General features: G+C 44.9%; 1 protein-coding gene across 6 annotated transcripts in view; it reads left to right on the top strand.

Annotated features, from left to right (window-relative positions):
* Positions 1–19,607, top strand: part of RELCH (RAB11 binding and LisH domain, coiled-coil and HEAT repeat containing) — a 1,006,576-nt gene that overhangs the window by 830,075 nt on the left and 156,894 nt on the right. For all 6 annotated transcript variants that reach the window (XM_069219494.1, XM_069219496.1, XM_069219495.1 and 3 more), the window contains 2 exons: positions 7,709–7,847; positions 14,445–14,561. In XM_069219494.1, the coding sequence (XP_069075595.1) occupies positions 7,709–7,847; positions 14,445–14,561 (256 nt within the window). The remainder of the gene's footprint in view (positions 1–7,708; positions 7,848–14,444; positions 14,562–19,607) is intronic.

The following is a 19,607-nucleotide window of genomic DNA, read 5'->3' as shown; positions in this document are numbered from 1 at the left end:
TTTGGAGAGACCTGGGTTGTATTACAAAGGTGTCAAGGCCTTTGAAGCTCCCTGCCCTGGAATGTCCATCCTGACAGAAACATATCTGTGGTGGCTCAACTGGGCCAGTCAGTCAACACACTGGCGGTTGGTAGGTTTTCAGGGGGCACCTCTAAGGTGCCCTCTTTGTGCATTTAAAACAAAAAAAAATCTCATCACTGAGGTCAGTGAGGGTTTGTTATTATGAGATATTTGATACCAAACATCCAAGGATTCAGAGAAGCCATCATGTAGCTAGGGGACTCATAATGACAAGTGTCAGGCACATGAATTTAAAATGGCTTCTCTGTGCACTTAGCATGTCTCAGAGTCGACTGAAACATAGCAGGGCATATCTGCTTATGCATAAATGCCCTGGCATATGCATTGATAAAGGACCTGGCACACAAGGATGGGTGACAGGTCATGTTTTCAATTAGTCTACACCAAAACAAGCAGCCTGTAATGGCAGCACTTCTGCAGTGGGATCTGAAGCCTTAGTAGGCCTAGTGTCAAGGCTATGTGTCGGATAGCTCTCAGTTTTTGGAGGGGACTGTACAAGATCTGCAGTTATAGCTGTTCAACAGCAACCTGACCAGTGGCAAACACATCTAATTTCCCACCTAGAGATGACAGGGGTGTGAGATACATCATTGCTGGGTTTGGGAGGTAACTTGGGAGAACTTTCGCCTCCAGTGGAAATCCGGCTCCACATCAGTATCTTGGAGCTTTGGGCCATTCACCTGGCATTGATGGCCTTCTTGCTATTCAACAAGGGAAAGCTCAGGCAGGTTTTAACTGACAACCTCACTGTCAATTGGTACTGCAACAAGCAGGGCAGAGTGGGGTCTTGGATCCTGTACCATGAAAATATATGGCTACGGAAGTGTTTGGAGCGCTACTGCATTTCCCTGAATGTGAGTCACTTGGCAGGATCAATGAATGCCAGGGAGTACAAGCGCAGCCGGGTGTTACCTGCTGGGTCACATATGGTGGTGCCATTCCAAAGCGGCTAAGGGTGGCTTACAAAATTTGGAGAACCCTAGATAGATATTTTCCCCACTGTCGAGAATGAGCAAAGTCCAATGCTTTGCATGTACAAATTACATCAAGAGTCCTCCCTAGGAGATGCATTGCAACTAATGGGAACACAAGACTACTGTATGCATTTGCTCCTCTGCCTCTTTTGTCCAGTGTTCTGAAGAAGATCAAGAACGACTGGGCCCAAGTCATCCTAGTGTCCCTGGATTGTGCCAGAAGAGTGTCTGCCCTCCGATCAGGCTACCATTTCAGGAAGGTTTTCTGTCACATCACAGCAGCAAAACAGGTTCTCCATCTGAACATACGCAATCTACACTTCAGAGTTCGGAGAGGAAGCAGCAGCATTTGCCAGTGTTTGACTTTCCAACTGAGTTTGTTGATTTCATCCTGGCTGCTAGGTGCCCTGCCACTAAATGTAGTTACACCGGGCACTGGGACAACTTTGTGACTTGATGTGGTGTCCACAAGACAGACCATCTGAAAGCCAAGCTGCTGGGTGTTTTGTTATTTCTTTTTGGTACTGCAAGGACTTGTGTTGGGCACTGTTGAAGATTATTATTCAGCGCTTTCATTTTTTTGATGTTTACTGGGCCAACCATTTATGTTCAAATCACCTAGCTGGCTCAGCGGACTTTCAATCCCGTTTTCTTGTTTAGGGACCAAATTCATGGTACAGGCCCAGTAAGAATTAGTGAACAAAGTTGAAGCCGAGCGTGCAATGGCCATCATTTTATGATTAGGAAAGCTCTGAATGCTTTGTTCCAGCCAGGAAACAGCCCTAGGTACTATTTAAGATGCTCGTTCAGCTTCACTCATCTACTATTATAGTGTTCATAAGGGAGCAAGAAAGTCCTAAAGTTAAGTTTAAGACCAAGTTTTGGAATCAGTGGGTAAAATGTTAGTTATGCACAACTCTTTATCATGCCATGTTTTAGTTTTAAGCTTTTATGTTTTTACGGGTTTCCATTAACATAATGAGAAGGCAAAGTTTTATTTCGTTATGTATTTTGTAATTGCGATGGTTTTAATTAACTGTGTCAATAAAAAATAAACTTTCACCTAGTGTGATGTGGGATATTAAATGTTTTACACTCATTTCCTCCCAAACTGTTTGTGATTCCACAGTGGGACGTTAATCTGGTCCTGCTATTTCTTGTGTACTCACTTTGAGACAGTACTCAGAGGCTCATTGCTCTTCTGACAGTAAAGAATGTCTTCCTTGTTGCAGTTGCCTCAGCTTGTTGTGCGAGTGCGCTGCAGAGTCTCTCAGTGCACCACCTTACATCACCTTTTTTCTGGGCAAACTGAAACATACTGAAAAAAATGGTTAAATAATGACACAGCTAACTAAGACTAACACTCAAGAATTCTAAGGATTCTGGAAGTACTAGCACACAAAGGTAAGTAGCATCTTCCTCAGGAGCCCTTGTGCAGAGGTGTTACCTAGTGTCGGGTATCCCATAGGATAACGTTGGATAAGTCGCGGTTAGAAACAGGTTGGAAAGTGACCCTTCCCGAAAGACCCCGAGGAAACCCGTTAGGACAATGAAGATTCAAGAGTGCTTTCAGTAGTGGATACCCAGATAAGTGGAGTGCCTACACCAGGGACCCCAGGGGTATAGGCGTGAAGTCCTGTTGGAACCTCCAGTTTAAGTCAATGGGGACCTCTGCTGTCCAGCTGCTATGGAGACCCATGGACCAGTTCGGTGAAACCCAGGCACCTGTGAAGAGAGGGGACAGAGTCCAAACCACCTGGAGATGTTCAGGGGGTGCAGGAGGGCAATGCCTACCCTTCTCATGGATGCTTTTCTGTTGGATGGTTGTTGTGAAGATGCAGCTGCGGCCTCATAGAGATGCAGAGGAATCCCAGGAGTCGTCCTTGAACTGTCTCACACCAAGGGGTCCCTAGTCAGCAGGACCACCAACTAGCCTTGACAAATGCAAAAGGAGTGTTTCACAAAGAGTTGCAGTAGTTGGGACCAGCAAGGCCTGCGGGTCGCAACCTTTACAGGTAAGTCAGGACCGCCCCTCAGCAGTGAGGAAAGCCAGCAGGAATCAAAGGAGACCTCAGAAGGACCTTCTGGAAGCAAGCAGAGGAAGTCGTGAAGAGGCCTCAGCAACACACAGAAGATGGATGCCGACTTTTCAGGGAGGATGTCCACTTTGGAGCTATGTGCTGCTTGAGGCTGGGCTTCTTGGAGCTAGGAGATCTTCGAGCTGAAGAGCCAACAAGCCTTGGTGACGTCAACAGAAGTGGTGCACAGGAGTTCCGTCCCAGCATAACTCCAGCAAGGGACCACAGTCTTCCCTGTTGCACAGAAGACAGGTCAGACATTTAGAGAGCTTCAGAGCACCCTCCTCTGTTGCCGAGCCTTGAGGAGTTAGTGGGACAGCAGGATCCACAAACCGTTCGTAGACGTCGAGATGCCTGCGGTTGTAGGGGAGTGACTCCTTCACCCCAAGAGAGATATCTTCTGAATGTTCTTAGTGCAGGCAGAGTCCTTGTAACTCTGGACAATGCACGTCCACGGAAGTTGCAGAGTTCTTATAGTGCTTGGGGACAAAGTTGCAGTGGGAGCCCTCCTACCATTTGCAGACTTGTCTTGGTTTCCGGCGAAGTCAAGAAGCAGAATCCAGTGTCCAGGTCGCAGAAGAAATTGTGAAGATATATCTGGGGGTCCCACCCTCACGGGAGCCCGTTAACTCAGGAAGGGGGTTGGACAACTACTGCGGTGGCCAACCTGTCAGGGTGGGGGGGGGGGGGGGTGTCAGGGATGCTACTCAACTGGACTGACTTGTCAGCTGTTCCCAGGGGGCCTCTGTTCATCCTGTTTCCAAGATGGCAGAATCAAGTGGCCACCTGGCAGAGCTAGACCGGGCTGGTCAGTCCCCTGTTCTTTGTGTGTTTTGCATCAGAGCGGGAGACAGGGGCTCCTGCACTAGAAGGAACTGGTTTTGGGAGAAGGACACTAAAAGTGGCCTTCAAAGAAGTCTGGTGGTGCTTAGGCCCTCCAACCCCCTTGCACAGTGACACCTATTTCTAAATGAGAGGGAGGGTAGCACCTCTCCTCTGAAGGAAATTCTTTGTTTTGTCTTCTTCTGCCAGAGTTAGGCTCAGCAGCAGGAGGGCAAAACAGTGTCTGGGGTCGGTGGCAGCATTGGCTTGCACGCAGACCCTGCAAGACTGAACAGGGAGGCATGGGGTTTCCTCTAAGGAACACCCAAAATACATAGTATCATGCAACTAACACTGAAACTAGTGTAGTTGCATGATGCCAACATGTTTGATACCAAACATGACTAGGTTCGGTGAAACCATTATGTAGTTAGATCTCTCGTAATGATCAGTGTCCGCTACATACTTTAGAATGGTTTCCTCGCACTTAAAAAGTCCAGAAAATTGAGTCTGGGGTTTGTAGGGGTACCTCTGCTTGTGTATCCTCACACTTAGTACTTTGCGCCCTGCTCTTGGACTGAAGGGCCTACCTTAGAGGTGACTTATAGGGTCAAAAAGCAGTGACCACAAGATAAGGTAAGCCTTATATCTGGGGTGAAAGATGCATGCACTGTGTCACAGAGGCTGCAACGGCAGGTCTGTAGACACAGTTTGCATGGGCTCCCATGGGTGGCATAATACATACTGCAGACCATGGGGGACTCCTGGTGTACCAATGCCCTGGGTACCTAAGTTCCATATACCAGGGACTTAAAGGGGTACACCAGTATATCAATTGTGGAGTGTAAGAAATGCGTACCAACCAAATTTAGGGAAGAGAACACCAACACTGGAAATCCTGGTTAGCAGGATCCCAATGTACTACAGGCAACATACACTGACACCAGGCAAAAAGTGGGGGCAACCATGTCAGAAAGACCCTACTTTTCCTGTTCCATTCTAATCCTCCAGTACTCAGCTACATGATGGCTCCTGCTGGCGCACAGGAGAAATGCAGAGAAAAATCTCTGTTCCCTATCTGGTAATTGGGGGTAGTCACAAGGTGAGGAATCTGCAGTTAGAAGTATCCATCAGGAATGTTTCTGTGTGAGGAAGACTTGAAAACAAGTGTTATGTTTTGGGACAAAAAAGTCTTAGACTTCTGGCTGAGCGAGTTGTCACGGACAGCCACCAAGGGAGAGGGAGGTCTGCTGCCCAGCAAAAGATGTGCAGACGTTAAGATTATATAGTTGTGGTATTTTTCCAAACTTCTCAGTCATGATACCTGCAACCAAATAATAGGTTATCTTAACTGCCTTTTTGCGTGCATTTTTTTCCAAATTTCCAAAATACACTGCGCCCAGTTTATCACTGTTTGGCACCCTATGGTAAGTCCAAAGAATATCCATATATGTCTGATGCCCCTATGCTGAGGCCACCCAGATGAACAAAGGTGGGGTTCACATCTTGGCTGATCACTACCCTGCCAGTGCTCTTTCTGACGTGAACTATGCAGAAGCCACACCAAACCAGCCTCGCAGCACTCTGGTTTCTTGGGTCACTAGCCATCTGACACTCCCAGCTCCTTAGTTTGCCCATATTGGAAGTTCTGTACAGACAGAGCATTAAGCAAGCATGCTCGGCCTTGTCTCACGGGGATGCCATACTAGCTCAATTCATGGCATCCTGTGTATTTAGTACTCATTTTGCAACCCTATCCTGCTCAAATGTGAATCTACTCATCTCTCTGAGTGAATGGGAAGGAAGGGGTAAAGGAGAATGTTTCACCTTCTCATAAATCCCACTATTCGTGCATCATTCCAGTCAGAATGAACTAACCTTTAGTTTAGATTCAACAGGAGCATCCTACTGGACATCTATTACAAACATGAGGATAAAGCAGGAAGCCTAGGGAAAGAGAAACTCTGATATGGAAAGATAGCGATAGTGGAACATCACCCAGTTTAGGGTCTTCCAAACTCAGATGAGGCCTTCAGCTACACTTGGTCACTTGTAGTTACCCTCAAATGGAACTTACACCATTTAAAACATGCATTCTAAAATACATTAGATTGTACTATTGGTTAATGCCCTCTTTTCACTTTAATTTTAGCTCTATTTTTCAGACTTGTACGTTGTAGATAACTCTATCTTTCAGACTCTCTTATTTGGGTGGTATCTTTCTTGCATGTTGTAGAATATATTACATTTCTCTCTATAAGATCATTTTAGTAACATCATTAAATAATTTGCATCATAAATTGCAAATGTTCATGCTTAAACGTTGTTATACCATCTGAATCTAATGCCATCTAATATTGTTTGTTGAATTCTAGAAGACAGTTTGTAATCAGCATTGCTTCAAGCAAATTCCGAAACCTTATAAATTAAGAAGCTGTGAAAGTTATCAAAAAAATGAGAAACATAACATTAAATAGCTATAGTTATATGCATGCAGTAAATTACAGTTACAGATGCAACAGCAGATCCCCTTACATCTAGCTCGTAATGGCCAATCTTGTCATTGAAGTTCTTCTCCAGGAATATGCATATTTCCAGAGCCTCAAGAAAGGTAGGCCTCGCTGAAGTGGTTGTAAACATGCTCACCCTCCTTGAACCCCTGCTGTATGGTTTGAAAGATAAAGATTCATTTTTTGTTGATGTATATCAAGTTGTATATTTTGTTGTAGATAGCTCTCTTATTTAAATGGTATCTCTCTTGAGTGTTGTTGGATATATTTTATATCACTCTACAAGATCATTTTAGTTACAGCATTGAATTCCTTGAATCATAAATCTCAAGTGTTCATTCTTAAACTTTATTGGTATACCCTCTGAATCTAATGTCATCTAATATTGTCTGTTTAACGCTGGCAGACAGATGGTCTGTAACTAGCATTGCTTTAAGCAGATTCCCAAACCTTATAAATTAAAAAGCTGTGAAAGTTCTAAAACTGCGACACACAAATGTAATAGCTATAGTTAAATGCATGGAGTAGCTTACAGTTACAGATGCAACAGTAGATCACCTTTCATCTAATCGAAATGGCCAATCCATTATCCAGGCATGAGATATGAAAGGCAGACACCCAAGATGAGCATCATCCAGCTGCTGTTAATGCAATCCTGTCATTTGTTTCTTTACCAGTTTCTCCTGCAGATTGCCATAGTCTCAAGAACGTTAGTCCTGGCTCAAGTGGTGATAAACATGTTCACCTACCTTTAACGCCTGCAGTATGGTTTGAAAGTTAGATTCCTTTTTTTGTTGATGTACCTCAAGTTGTATATTTTGTTAAGAATTGTCTTTATTCCGTCTTTACATATTTTCCACCTAAAATAATATTGTACATTAGGTTTTAATTAGAGCTTATTTTCCTTAGCTTGTTTTATCTAATCATTGTCATTATGTTATTTATAGCTATGAGTGATGTGCACTCTAAAGCTAGTATGTAGTTGATAACAACTCAGCACCTGTGTGAAAATAACTGTCTTCTTTGCAGAACTGATGAACCACTATGTGACTACTTGGCCACCTCAAGGTTTTCCGTTGGGTTAATAGGTTTTTGCTCATGTTAATGCATTTGCTGGCTACTGCAAGTAGTTAGAAACTGACTTTTGACTGTTCTTAACTTTTTATTGTCTTAGAAACATACTAATGCTAATCTAAATGTTATATTTATGTATTTGCTTTATCTAAGTATTTTTTTTTTTCAGTTACTGGAGCGTGTCAAGATGCAGTTAGCCTCTTTTCTTGAAGATCCACAGTATCAAGATCAGCACTCTTTGCATATAGAGATCATAAAGACTTTTGGGAGAGTTGGGCCCAATGCAGAGCCTCGGTTTAGAGATGAATGTAAGTTCCAACTTACTGGGAAGTTTTACGGTATGCTGACTAAATGTCAGTTAACATGTAAATATTAATACAATTATTCATAAAATTACAAAAAAAGAAAACTAATATAGTCTGTTGGGGGTGTGACTGATAAGGCTTACATACACTCAGAACTCAGGAATGTTTCCTTACAGGTTTTGGATCTTCCTAAGAAAACATTTTATTTGTTAAATATTCACTGAGTGCTGTGCACTAGTGACACAAAAATCAGGTAGCAGTGGTCATCTTAAAAAAAATCATTCCTGTTTTCAGGAAATTTTAGTTTTGAGCAGTCTTCCTCTAGCGAAGCATCCCAGGTACCTGTCAGGAGGGGACATGAGTACCTAGTACTGAAAAAGTAAAAACACCTGCTGACATTAGCAAGGATTATTTGGATGGGGGACTGAAATGTAGAAGGCACCAAGCATGTTGGCCATAAGAACTGAGGCTCCTTCTTGAAATACTGTGCAGCACGTGTTGAGTCTAAACACTTTCTGTTTCATTTTTAAACACAGGGGAGGGCACAGCTGAGTGCATGATTAGTAATTCTACAGACTGTGTATCACTCAGTATTTTAAGGGAGAAATAACACAATTTTAGGCATACCGGTGAATATCACTTTTAAAAATGTAATACTGTAAAATCAAAAGCTCGGTATATAGGTACACTCTCAAATAGAGAAAGATAGAGTAGAGATTGCAAACCAGCCATATCAACAAGCAGCCCTTCACTTTTCAAGGGAATTTTTAGAAGACAGCAGTGTCAAAGTAACATTTGTAAAAAAAATAATACAGCCAAACTTCCTGTAAAACTTACATTTTAAAATACATTTCAGAAGAGTCCTAACCAATAATTTTAAAAAGAGGTGCTTTTTAGGTTGCAGCCTACCTGACAGCACAGCTGTCTGGTTTGCTAAAGATTCTTGGGGACATTCAGAAAAGAGAACTAGGAATGCATTCTGCCCTTTGCTTGCTGTTGGCTTTGTGGTTTGTAAGTCAGATTTTCTTGCTTTGCGTTTGCTGGCTTTATTTGTTTTGGGCTATCCAGCTTGTGTTAATACTTTCTCTTGCCCAAACTCTATTTACAGTATCCCTCTGATTGCTCGCTTTCTGTAAACAGGCTTGTAAATCTTGTTCTTATTGTTACATTTGCCGTGCATTCAAAAACCGAGGTGAAATGTCAGACGCTGTCTTCTGAGTGCGCTAGTTTACTTTTATTTCTCTAACTTGAAAGTAAGAGGATTTATATGACAATCTTGCTGATTACAAGGAGTAGGAAAGAGGTTGATTTAGCACACTACAGCATTTACATGAACTGTGTAAGTATTTCAGAATGTACAATAATTAGGAACACAAATTAAGCAAATTTTTGTTATTTCTGAAGTGTGTTGGAAACAAATAATTTAATATGATCAAACCTAATCACTACACTAGGTGATGCAATTTCCACAGATTTTTGTCTGTGCACTATACAGTTTTATTAGTAAAACTGTATGTCTGTGCTAATGTAATGGTCATTTCCATTGAAAATCTGTTGTCTGTAATGGCAGTGTATTACTACATCATAAATACTCCACTCTACGCCACTCCACTCTGCACCACTTCACACCACTACACTCTAATCTGCACCACTCCACTTTACACCACTCCATGACCCTGCACTCCGCACCACACCCCTGCTCTCTATGCCACTTCACTACGCTGACCTACTCTACTCTGTGCCACTCTACTCTATTCCAAAGCACGTTCGCCATTCTACTCTACACAATTGCACTTTTTGCCACACAACTCTACACCACTGTTGCACAACTCCACTCTTTGCCACTGCACTCTGCTCCACTGCAGTCTATGCCTAAACACTCTAGGCTCAGTATATGGTGTACACCTATAGAAAAATAATGTATTATTTATTAAAAAAACAGGCACTAAACTAACTTTGGTATATCACCTAACCAGAGATATATATACACACAAAAATATACTTAGAAACATGTAAGCAAAGGCATAAAATGGCATGGGCCCCTGCCAAACCATATACTAAAAATTATTTGATGCGAAAGTCACTACTAACCCAGGCTACCACCCAAGGATCTTGAGGAATTGGGAAGCACTAAAACACCAAGGGTTAGTAGCTAGTATTCCGCAGGCACCCGTGTGCAGCATTGTTACCCCGGGACAGGTGTCCTTAAGATAACACGAGGAAGTCACAATTCATCTTTTTCATGTTCAAGGACCCTTCCAAAAGGACCCAGAGGAAACCAGTTGGGACAAGGGAGGTTCACTAGTGGCCCTGTTCGTGGATACCCAAAGAAGTGGAGTACCTACACCAGGGAGCCCAGGTGCATAGGGGTGAAGTTGTGTTGGAACCTCCAGTTGAAGTCAATGGGGACATTGGTTGTCTAGCTGCTGACGTGACCGTGGACCAGGTCGGTGAAACCCAGGCATGGATTCCAGACAAAGAGGACCTAAGGAAAGAGGGGACAGCATCCAGACCACCCAGAGATGCCCAGGGGGTGCAGGAGGGCAATAGCCTACCTACGTCAAGATGCTTTCCTGAGGGACGGTTGTCGTGGAAGTGAAATTGTGGTGTCCAGGTGATGCAGGAAAATCCCAGGAGTCGTCCATGAGCTGTCCCACTCCAGTTGTCGAATTGCTGGGTGGTAGTGATCAGCAGGACCACCAACAAGCATTGGCAAATGCAAGAAAACGTTGCACAGAGTGTTGCAGGCTTTGGGGACCAGCAAGGTCCAAGGGACTCAACCTGTGTAGGTACGTCAGGGCTCATCAAGCAGGAGAGCCAGCAGCAATTGATGGAGACCCCACGAGAACCCTCTGGCAGCAGGCATAGGGAGTCACAGTGAGGCCTCAGCAGCACAATGAAGCTGCATTCCCACGTCGCAGGGGTTGCAGGAGGATGTTGTTTTTGGAGTAGTGTGATACTGGAGCTGGGGCTTCTTGGAGCTAGGACGTCTTTGGACTGAAGAGCCAACCATCCTTGGCAACGACAAACAGACGCAGTGCACAGGGGTTCTGGCCAAGCAGCTCCAGCGAGGGACCACAGACTTCTCAGCAGCAAAGAAAACAGATCAGACCTCTGGAGAGCCACAGAACCACCACCTGTGTTGCAGAGCCTTGAAGAGTCTGTGGAACAGTAGGATCCACAAACCGGTTGTCGCTGTTGAGGTGCCTGGCGAAGCACCAATGGAGATTTCTTCTTGTTGTCCTAGGTGCAGGCAGAGTTCTTGTGATTCTGGAGAATGCACGTCCACGGACGTTGCAGAGTCCTTGAAATGCATGTGGACAAAGTTGCAGTAGGAGCCCTCCTACTCGGTGCAGTCTTGCCTTGGCTCCTGGCAACGTTCATCAGCAATTCCAGTGTCCAGGTTGCAGAAGTGTCTTGCAAACAAATCTTACTCTTGCAGACAGATCTAGAATTCCGCCCTCAGGGGAGCCCTTAAGTAACCAAAGAAGGGGTTTGGACAGCTTTTGCAGTGACCCACCTATCAAGGGGGAGTCAGGGACTCTAATCTAGTGGACGCCCCTGTCAGATACTCACAGGGGCCTCTGCTCATCTCATTTCCAAGATGGCAGAATTAAGTGGCCACCTGGTAGAGCTCTGGGCTCCTCCCTAGGGGAGGAGCTAGACAGGGTAGTGGTCACTCCCCTGTCCTTTGTATGGTTTTGTGCCAGAGTGGGAGACGGAGGCTCCCCCATGGGAGTAAACAGGTTTATGCAAGGAGAACACCAAATGTGCCTTTTATACCATTCTGGTGGTGCTTAGGAGCAGCCCCACACTAGGCCAGAGGCACCTATATCTAAAGGAGAGACAGTAACACCTCTACTCTACAAGAAATTATTTGTTCTGTCTTCCCCTGCCCGAGTTAAGTTCAGCAGCAGGAGGGCAGAACAGTGTCTGTGGTTGGCGCAGCACTGGTGTGCCTGCAGACCCTGTAAGCTGCACAGGCAGACATGGAGGGTCCTCTAAGGAACCAACACAGTACATGGTATCAAGCAGTTAACACTGGAATCGGTGTAGTTGCATGCTTCCAACATGTGTGATACCAAACATGACTTGGTTCGGTGAAGCCATTATGTAGTTGTACATCTCATGATGACTAGTGTCCACTACATACCTTAAAATGTCTTCCCTGCACTTACAAAGCCCAGAAAATGAAATGGAGTCTGAGGTTAGTAGGGGCACCTCTACTCATGCAGGGTTGTCCTCACAATTAGAACCATGCACCCTGCCCTTGGGCTGAGGGGCATACCTTAGGGGTGACTTATAGGGTCAGAGTGCAGTGACCATGATATAAGGTGAACCTTATATCTGGGATGAAATGTACATGCAGCATTTCACACAGGGGTACACCAGTATGCCAATTGTGGGGTGTAAAAGTTGCTTACCAACTAAATCTAGGGAAGAGAACACTGACACTGCGGCCCTGGTTAGCAGTATCCCAGTGTAATACAGACAAAACACACTGACACTAGGGAAAGAATGAGGGTTACTGTGTCAGAAAGATCCTACTTTCCTACATATGCCAATGCCCTTTACTCTGTAAAACTCAACTCTGTCCCTGCAGTCTACACCACTCTAATCTACTCTGCACCCTCTACGCCCTCTAATCCGGCACCACACTCAAACTCAAACGCAAACTCCAGAGAATCCAGAACACAGCCGCACGCCTCGTCCTTGGCCTCCCCCGCCACGAACGAATCTCACCACACCTCAAATCCCTTCACTGGCTCCACATAGACAAGAGAATCACAATCAAGATCCTCATCCACACACACAAATCCCTCCACAACACTGGCCCAACCTACCTCAACGAAAAAGTGACATTCCACACTCCCACACACAACCTCCGATCAGCCGACCTCGCCCTAGCCACAGTCCCCTGCATACAACGCACCACCACAGGAGGCAGGTCCTTCTCCTACCTCGCCCCCAAAACCTGGAACTCCCTCCCCACCAACCTCCCCAAAACCAAAGACCTCCTGCTCTTCAGAAAGAACCTCAAGACATGGTTGTTCGAACAGTGACCCTCATTGCCCCCCCCTTAACCCCTCTCCCCCCCAATTAACCCCCCAAGCGCCTTGAGTGCGCTCTATAAATGTTTTTGATTGATTGATTGATTGCACCACTACCCTCTGTACCACTTTACGCCATTACACTCTTTGCCACGCTACGCAACTGAGCTCTGCTCTGCACCCTCCAATCTAGGCCACTTCAATCTACTCTATGCCACTACACTCTACGCCTCTGTACTCCACACTTACCACTGTACTATATACCAATGCACTCTAAACAACTGCACTTTACGCCACTTCCCTCTGCATCACTCAACCCTACGCTACTCCACTCTGCACCACTGCATTCTAAGTCACTCTACTCTGCACCATTCCACTCTACTCTGCACCATTCCACTCTACTCTGCACCACTCCACTCTACTATGCACCACTCCAATCTGCGCCACTGCATTCTACTATGCTGCACTGTATGCCGCTGAATTCAGTGCCACTGCACTCTACTCCACTATACCCTGCAACACTCTGCACTAGTCCACTTTATGCCACTCTACGCCACTCCAATACACAACACTCTGCCACTCAACTCAACAACATTCCACTCTTCACAATTCCACTCTACGACACTCCATGCCACTCTCTTCTATGCCACTAACTTTTAGCCATACTGAAAAGCAGCCACTCTGGAGTACAGCATGGCTAAGCCAATAACTCTTGCATAGGTGAGATCTTCGGCTTTGCCAATGTTTGTTAAATAATGCCTGCCACATAATTAGGGTCGTTATGCCTTTTTTTTAAAACATACATTTGTGTGTATCACAGACCTGGTAGTGAACTTTGATTTACTTCAAAAAAATGATTATACTTTAGGAAGAATAGTTTTCCTCTGTTGCATTGAGTAGCAGTAGAAAAAGTGTTCAATAAATAAGTATGTATGTCTATGTGTATCCATCCATTCATGGAGATTTTCCTTTTGTGTAGAAAGAGATATTGTGGGTGATGGGTGAGGAATAAGTGTTACTGGTTAAGTAGCGCAAACTTAAATACGTGGGCGAATGGGTGCATTCTCTTAACCATAGAATTTCATGTTCTGTGCATTCAACACAATGCATTCTGAGTATCTTCAGTGAATCAGTTAATTTATTGTGCGGTATTAGATTTTAACTGATTCATAGCACCAGGTAATGTATTGATTTTGATCTAATTTAGATATTGAGCAAGACCTGCATAGGACGTTTTATGAAGGTTCTGTGATTTAGACTATCACCAGTGCAGTTGTATCTGTTTGTTTCCACTCAGGAATGTAAAGGTATATTGAAAGATCAACGTGCTGGGAATGTTATGTGTTCTAACCCTATCCTGTGAGTGCAGAAGTCAGCAACTTGGCATCACAGAAAGCAGACAGAGTTCAAAGTGCGTGTAGATCCTCACAGGACATAAACATATGACAAGGACTTTAATTATTGAAAACTATTGGTTTTACTTTTTATATTGTACTAACCTTTTGAAAACATTATAATGATTTTTTTAAATAAATGTTTTTCCCCTCAGTTGTTCTTCCAAATTTGCACAAGTTAGCGTTGGTCAACAACCAGCAATCTGTTGATTCCAAGAGGCTGGATATAGCCACCCACCTGTTCGAGGCCTACAGTGCTCTTTCCTGTTGTTGTATCCTTTTGCATGATTTTACCACAAAGTGTACCTGTTCAACCAGTTACTGAAGCGAGCATCATTTAAAGTATTGCAACTTTAATATCACCAGTCTTAATATAAAAGTGTTGACATAACCTGATCCATTTTTTTCCTTATCGTTTTCACGTCACTTCACCACTCAACACATTTTGCATAGCCTCTAGCAGCAGACAATTGACTATGGACATATATAAAACATCGAATGTGCCTGGTGTCTACAAGTACATGACTTGGCTTTTTTTTTTTGTTTTAGGTCGTATAATTGGGATTTCACAAAAGAATACCACAAATAATAGAAAAGCTTGCAAAATACGATATTTATCACAGCTCAGTTCACATTGATCTAGCCAGTGGCATATTTAACTCTGTGAAAGCCAGCAGACTTTGCACAACTTAGAAATCATGTATGTAACCGCAGGTAGATTTCTTTGAACCATTCCCCCACAATAAATGCTCTGTTTTGATCAAGGGAGCATCCTAGGAGAAGTGTATTGAAGAAGCAATGTTGAATCTGTGGCGTTGCAGTATGATTTCAATGGGTAAACCAGTTCCAATATTGCTGATCGTGCTTAGCAAATTCAGGAAATTTCACTCTGTAATGATTTTAGTTACTCTAAGTGGTATGAGTAAATGTGGTTTTCAGACCTCTTATAAGTTGGGGCAGGAAAGGATGTAGGTTACTGCATCCAAATCCTACATCCCAATAGTCTAGGTTAACACATGCAGATTAAAAAAAAAATGAATTTCTGGACCATCTTTCTAATGACATTTTCGATTTCCTTGTGAGTGCTGGGCATCCGAGTATTATATGTTTTCAATATGAGTTAGTTTTTGTTTATTTCCATTTGTGTAGTAGATGTGTCTACTCTTGAAATTATACTAGTTTCCTGTTATTTGAATAGAAAGGTTTAATGCTCCATGGATTATTTTTTTAGACCTTCAAGTGGGTGACCTGTCGCTCAAGTTACTTGCCTGTTAAATTGAATGTGATCCTAATATTGGCTCAGCTAATCTGCCCTCAATTTAAACCACTCCATAACCATTAAATCAAACAGTTGACACTCTTTTTTTCTTAATAAAATGCATCATTCATCAGGGGTAGATCTGCAGACTTGGTCAGGTGTCTTGCCATGTACAAATTATTCAAAAGCATGACTTAGTTAATGGTGTATTTTGTACCACACAGATTCGCCCTGTGGGTCATGAAGTGTATTTCTTTGTATTATGTTGTCCAGTTAGTGATTTTATCATCTCTTGTGAATTAGTTTTAGTCTTTTTTGTATACTTTGTTAGATCACTGTCACACTCCAAAAGATGGTTCCATACATGGGCATGTCCTATGAGGAGGACTTGGCAAGCTGAGACTGCAAAAAAATTGAAGTGTTTGGAAAGATGGCACCTTATCACATTGGAAGTAGCGGTTTAAAAAAAGACCTAAAGATAAAGACATTTCTGAATTAATGGTGTTTGCTAACAAATAACCGTGCATGTCAATGTTGTCTGGTGAATAGTGATCAGGTGTGGCTCCAGTGTTGCCCCCACACCAGCAGCAGGAGCTCCAAAATGAAAAATAAATGGTGTTTATTATCCTTTTTATTTTTCAGGGGAGGTGGGGCCACGGGCAATATCTGATAGAGACTTCTAGTTGCAGATTCCTTACCTTAGAATTTCCCCCAGGCGTCAGACTGGATCCAGAGATTTTTCTTCAAGCAATACCCTTGCATGTCGGTAGGTGGCGTCAGTCGACTCCGCGGTCGTCGTAGTCACAGTGATGACATAAGGAGTAGTACATAGATGCTGCTTCAGCTCAGTGACATTAGTTCTTTTATTTCCACCCTACGCAGTGATCTGTAGCGAGCTACCATGGTATCTCTTTGACTGTTTTGTCGACTTTTCTAGTGAGCTTTTGGTGCATAGAGGATGTCCCCGAAGAACGGTTTCAAGCCGTGCGAGGTACTGTCACCGCATGATGTCGGTGACAGATCCGCATCAGGTTTGTTTGTAGTGTCTCGAGCGCGACCGCGACCCGAAGTTGTGCTCCGAGTGCCTGGCCATGCACCTGAAGGCCTTGAGGGAGTGGTCCCTCAAACACATGGCGGCCCGGCGCTCGACTCCGTGTAGGTTCCGGTCTCGATCGAGAGGAAGGACTCATCGTCCTCAAAATATTCGGTTGCAGGTAAGAAAAAGAAGTTGTCGAAGAGGTCTCATCACTCTCCGACTTCGCCCCGTCGCTTGGCTGACATGATGCGGGTGGAGCATCAACGCTCAAGGCCTCTGTCCTCAGAGCCTTTGTCTGGGTCCGCTCCGCGCTTCCCTGAGTTTCCAGTAGCCGGAGCGACTCTAGCCCAACTTAAAGAATTCTATGAGGCCATGTGCCTAATCTTTGGGCGAGCCGGCCCCGATACAGCGCGTTCGGGCCCCAGGGGTTCAGTTGAGGGGCCTTTGGGTTCCGCGCCGGTGGCCACGGCTCCGGCCACCGAGATCCCCTCCGGATCCACTCACGGATCCGCACCAGCACCGGTCACACCATTGAGACCTTCCCTGGCGCTGTGGCGATTGTCGACGCTCCCGACATTGGTAGTGCCCACTATCTCCATCAACCAAATCCTTATCCCCGACGACTCGGAGCGGCGTTGGCTGACGCCGCCTTTGTCTTTGATGGTGCCTATTCAACCCAGGTCGGATTTGGAGTCTTTTTCCTATGGTTGCGAATTCTGTGAAGGATTTGAGGGATCCCTGGACCCCTATGAATACCAGGATGTAGGAAGTTGGCTCTGTATATACTATCTCAAAGTGGGTTATAGTGTGCACAGAGTCCAAGGGTTCCCCTTAGAGGTTGATAGTGGCAAAAGTAGATAATACTAATGCTCTATTTTGTGGTAGTATGGTAGAGAAGTAGGCTTATCAGAGAGGGTAGTGTTTAGCATTTGTTGTACACACACAGGCAATACATGAGAACACACACTCAGAGATTTAACACCAGGCCAATAGGTTTTTTTATAGAACATTTTTCTTTTCTTAATTTATTTTAGAACCACAAGCTTCAGAATTTAGGTAAGTACATAAATTGTAATTGTAAGGTACTTCACATTTGTAAGTATGGAATTTTGAATTAAAACAGCAATGTATACAGTTTTGGCTAAAATGGCAATAAGCTATTTTAAAAGTTGACACTGTGCAAAAATCAACAGTTCCTGGGGGAGGTAAGTATTGGTTAGTTTCTCAGGGAAGTAAAGCACTTACAAGTTCAGTTTCCTGGGCATAGACAGCCCACCTTTGGGGGTTTAAGTCAACCCCAACCCAGCACCAGCAACACAGGGCTGGTCAGGTGCAGAGGTCAAAGTAGGGCCCAAATAACATAGGCACCTATGGAGAACAGGGGTGCTCCGGTTCCAGTCTGCTAGCAGGTAAGTACCTGTGTCCTCAGGGAGCAGACTAGGCGGGTTTTGTAGAGCACTGGGGGGGGTCCCAAACAGGCACACAAAATACGCCTTCAGGGGCAGCCGGGTGCAGTGTGTGAACAAGGCGTCGGGTTTTGTGTTGGAATCAGTAGAGGGACCCGGGGGTCACTCTGGTGATGCAGGCAGAGGGTACAGGGGGCTTCTCGGGCCAGCCACCGACTGGGCTAGTATGAGGGCCTCCTGCTGGTCACTTGTGCACCAGTAGTTGGTTCCTCTCGGTCCTTTGTTAACGAGCAGTCGTGGTCAGGGGGAGCCTCTGGATCCTCTCTGCAGGCGTTGCTGTGGGGGTGCAGGGAGGTTGGCTCAGGGTGTCCACATTGTTGGAGTCACCTGGGGGTCCTCTCTGCAGTGTTAGTTCTTCTTGACACGAGCCAGGAGCGTTGGGTGCAGAGTATGAAGACTCACGCTTCCGGAGTGAGGCTGGAGTGTTCTTTAAAGATGGTTTCTTTGTTGCAGTTTTGGACAGAGCTGCTGTCGACTGGAGTTTCTTGGTCCTTTAGGTGCAGGTCAGTCCTCTGAATCCTCAGAGGTCGCTGGTCCTGCTGGATGCGTCGCTGTGTAGGTTCTTAGAGTCTGGATACAGGCCGGTAGGGCTGGGGCCAAGTCAGTTGTCGTCTCCGTCGTCTCTATGGGGCTTTCAGCTCAGCAGTCCCTCTTTCTTCAGGTTGCAGAAATCTGATTTTCTGGGTTCAGGGTCACCCCTAAATACTCAATTTAGTGGTGTGTTCAGGTCTGGGGGCAGAAGCCAATGGATACTGTCCTTGAGGGTGGCTACACCCTCTTTGTGCCTCCTGTCTGTGGGGAGGGGGGCACATCCCTAATCCTATTGGGAGGTAATCCTTCAAAACTAGATGGAGGATTTTCCAAGGAGGAAGTCACTTCAGCTCTGGTCACCTTATGTGTGGACCTGGCTGAGGGGGTGACTCCTCCTTGTTTTTCTCATTATCTCCCCAGACTTGCCGCCAAAAGTGGGGGCTGTATCCGGGGGGAAGCCCTGGGGCATTGTAACACAAAGCCAGAGGCTTTGAGGCTCACTGCTAGGTGTTAAAGTTCCTGCAGGTGGGAGGTGTGAAGCACCTCCACCCAGTGCAGGCTTTGTTTTCTGGCCCCAGAGAGCACAAAGGCTCTCAGTCCAGGGGGTCAGAAACTCATCTCAGTGGCAGGCTGACACAGACCAGTCAGTCCTGTACTGAAGGATTGGGTAAAATATAGGGGGCATCTCTAAGATGCCCTCTGTGTGTATTTTTTAATAAATCCAGCACTGGCATCAGTGTGGGTTTATTATTCTGAGAAGTTTGATACCAGACTTCCCAGTGTTCAGTGTAGCCATTATGGAACTGTGGAGTTCGTTTTGACAAACTCCCAGACCATATACTTAATATGGCCACAATATACTTAAAATGTCTACTAATAGCCTTAGACACTGTAGGGGCATATTGCTCATGCAGCTATGCCCCCACCTGTGCTATAGTGCACCCTGCCTTAGGGCTGTAAGGCCTGCTAGAGGGGTGACTTACCTATGCCACAGGCAGTATTTTGTGTGCATGGCATCCCGAGGGGG

This window comes from Pleurodeles waltl, chromosome 2_2, assembly GCF_031143425.1.
Source record: "Pleurodeles waltl isolate 20211129_DDA chromosome 2_2, aPleWal1.hap1.20221129, whole genome shotgun sequence".
NCBI lineage: Eukaryota > Metazoa > Chordata > Amphibia > Caudata > Salamandridae > Pleurodeles > Pleurodeles waltl.
Note: the sequence above shows the minus strand (reverse complement) of the source record. Positions and strands in the feature narration are given on the sequence as shown.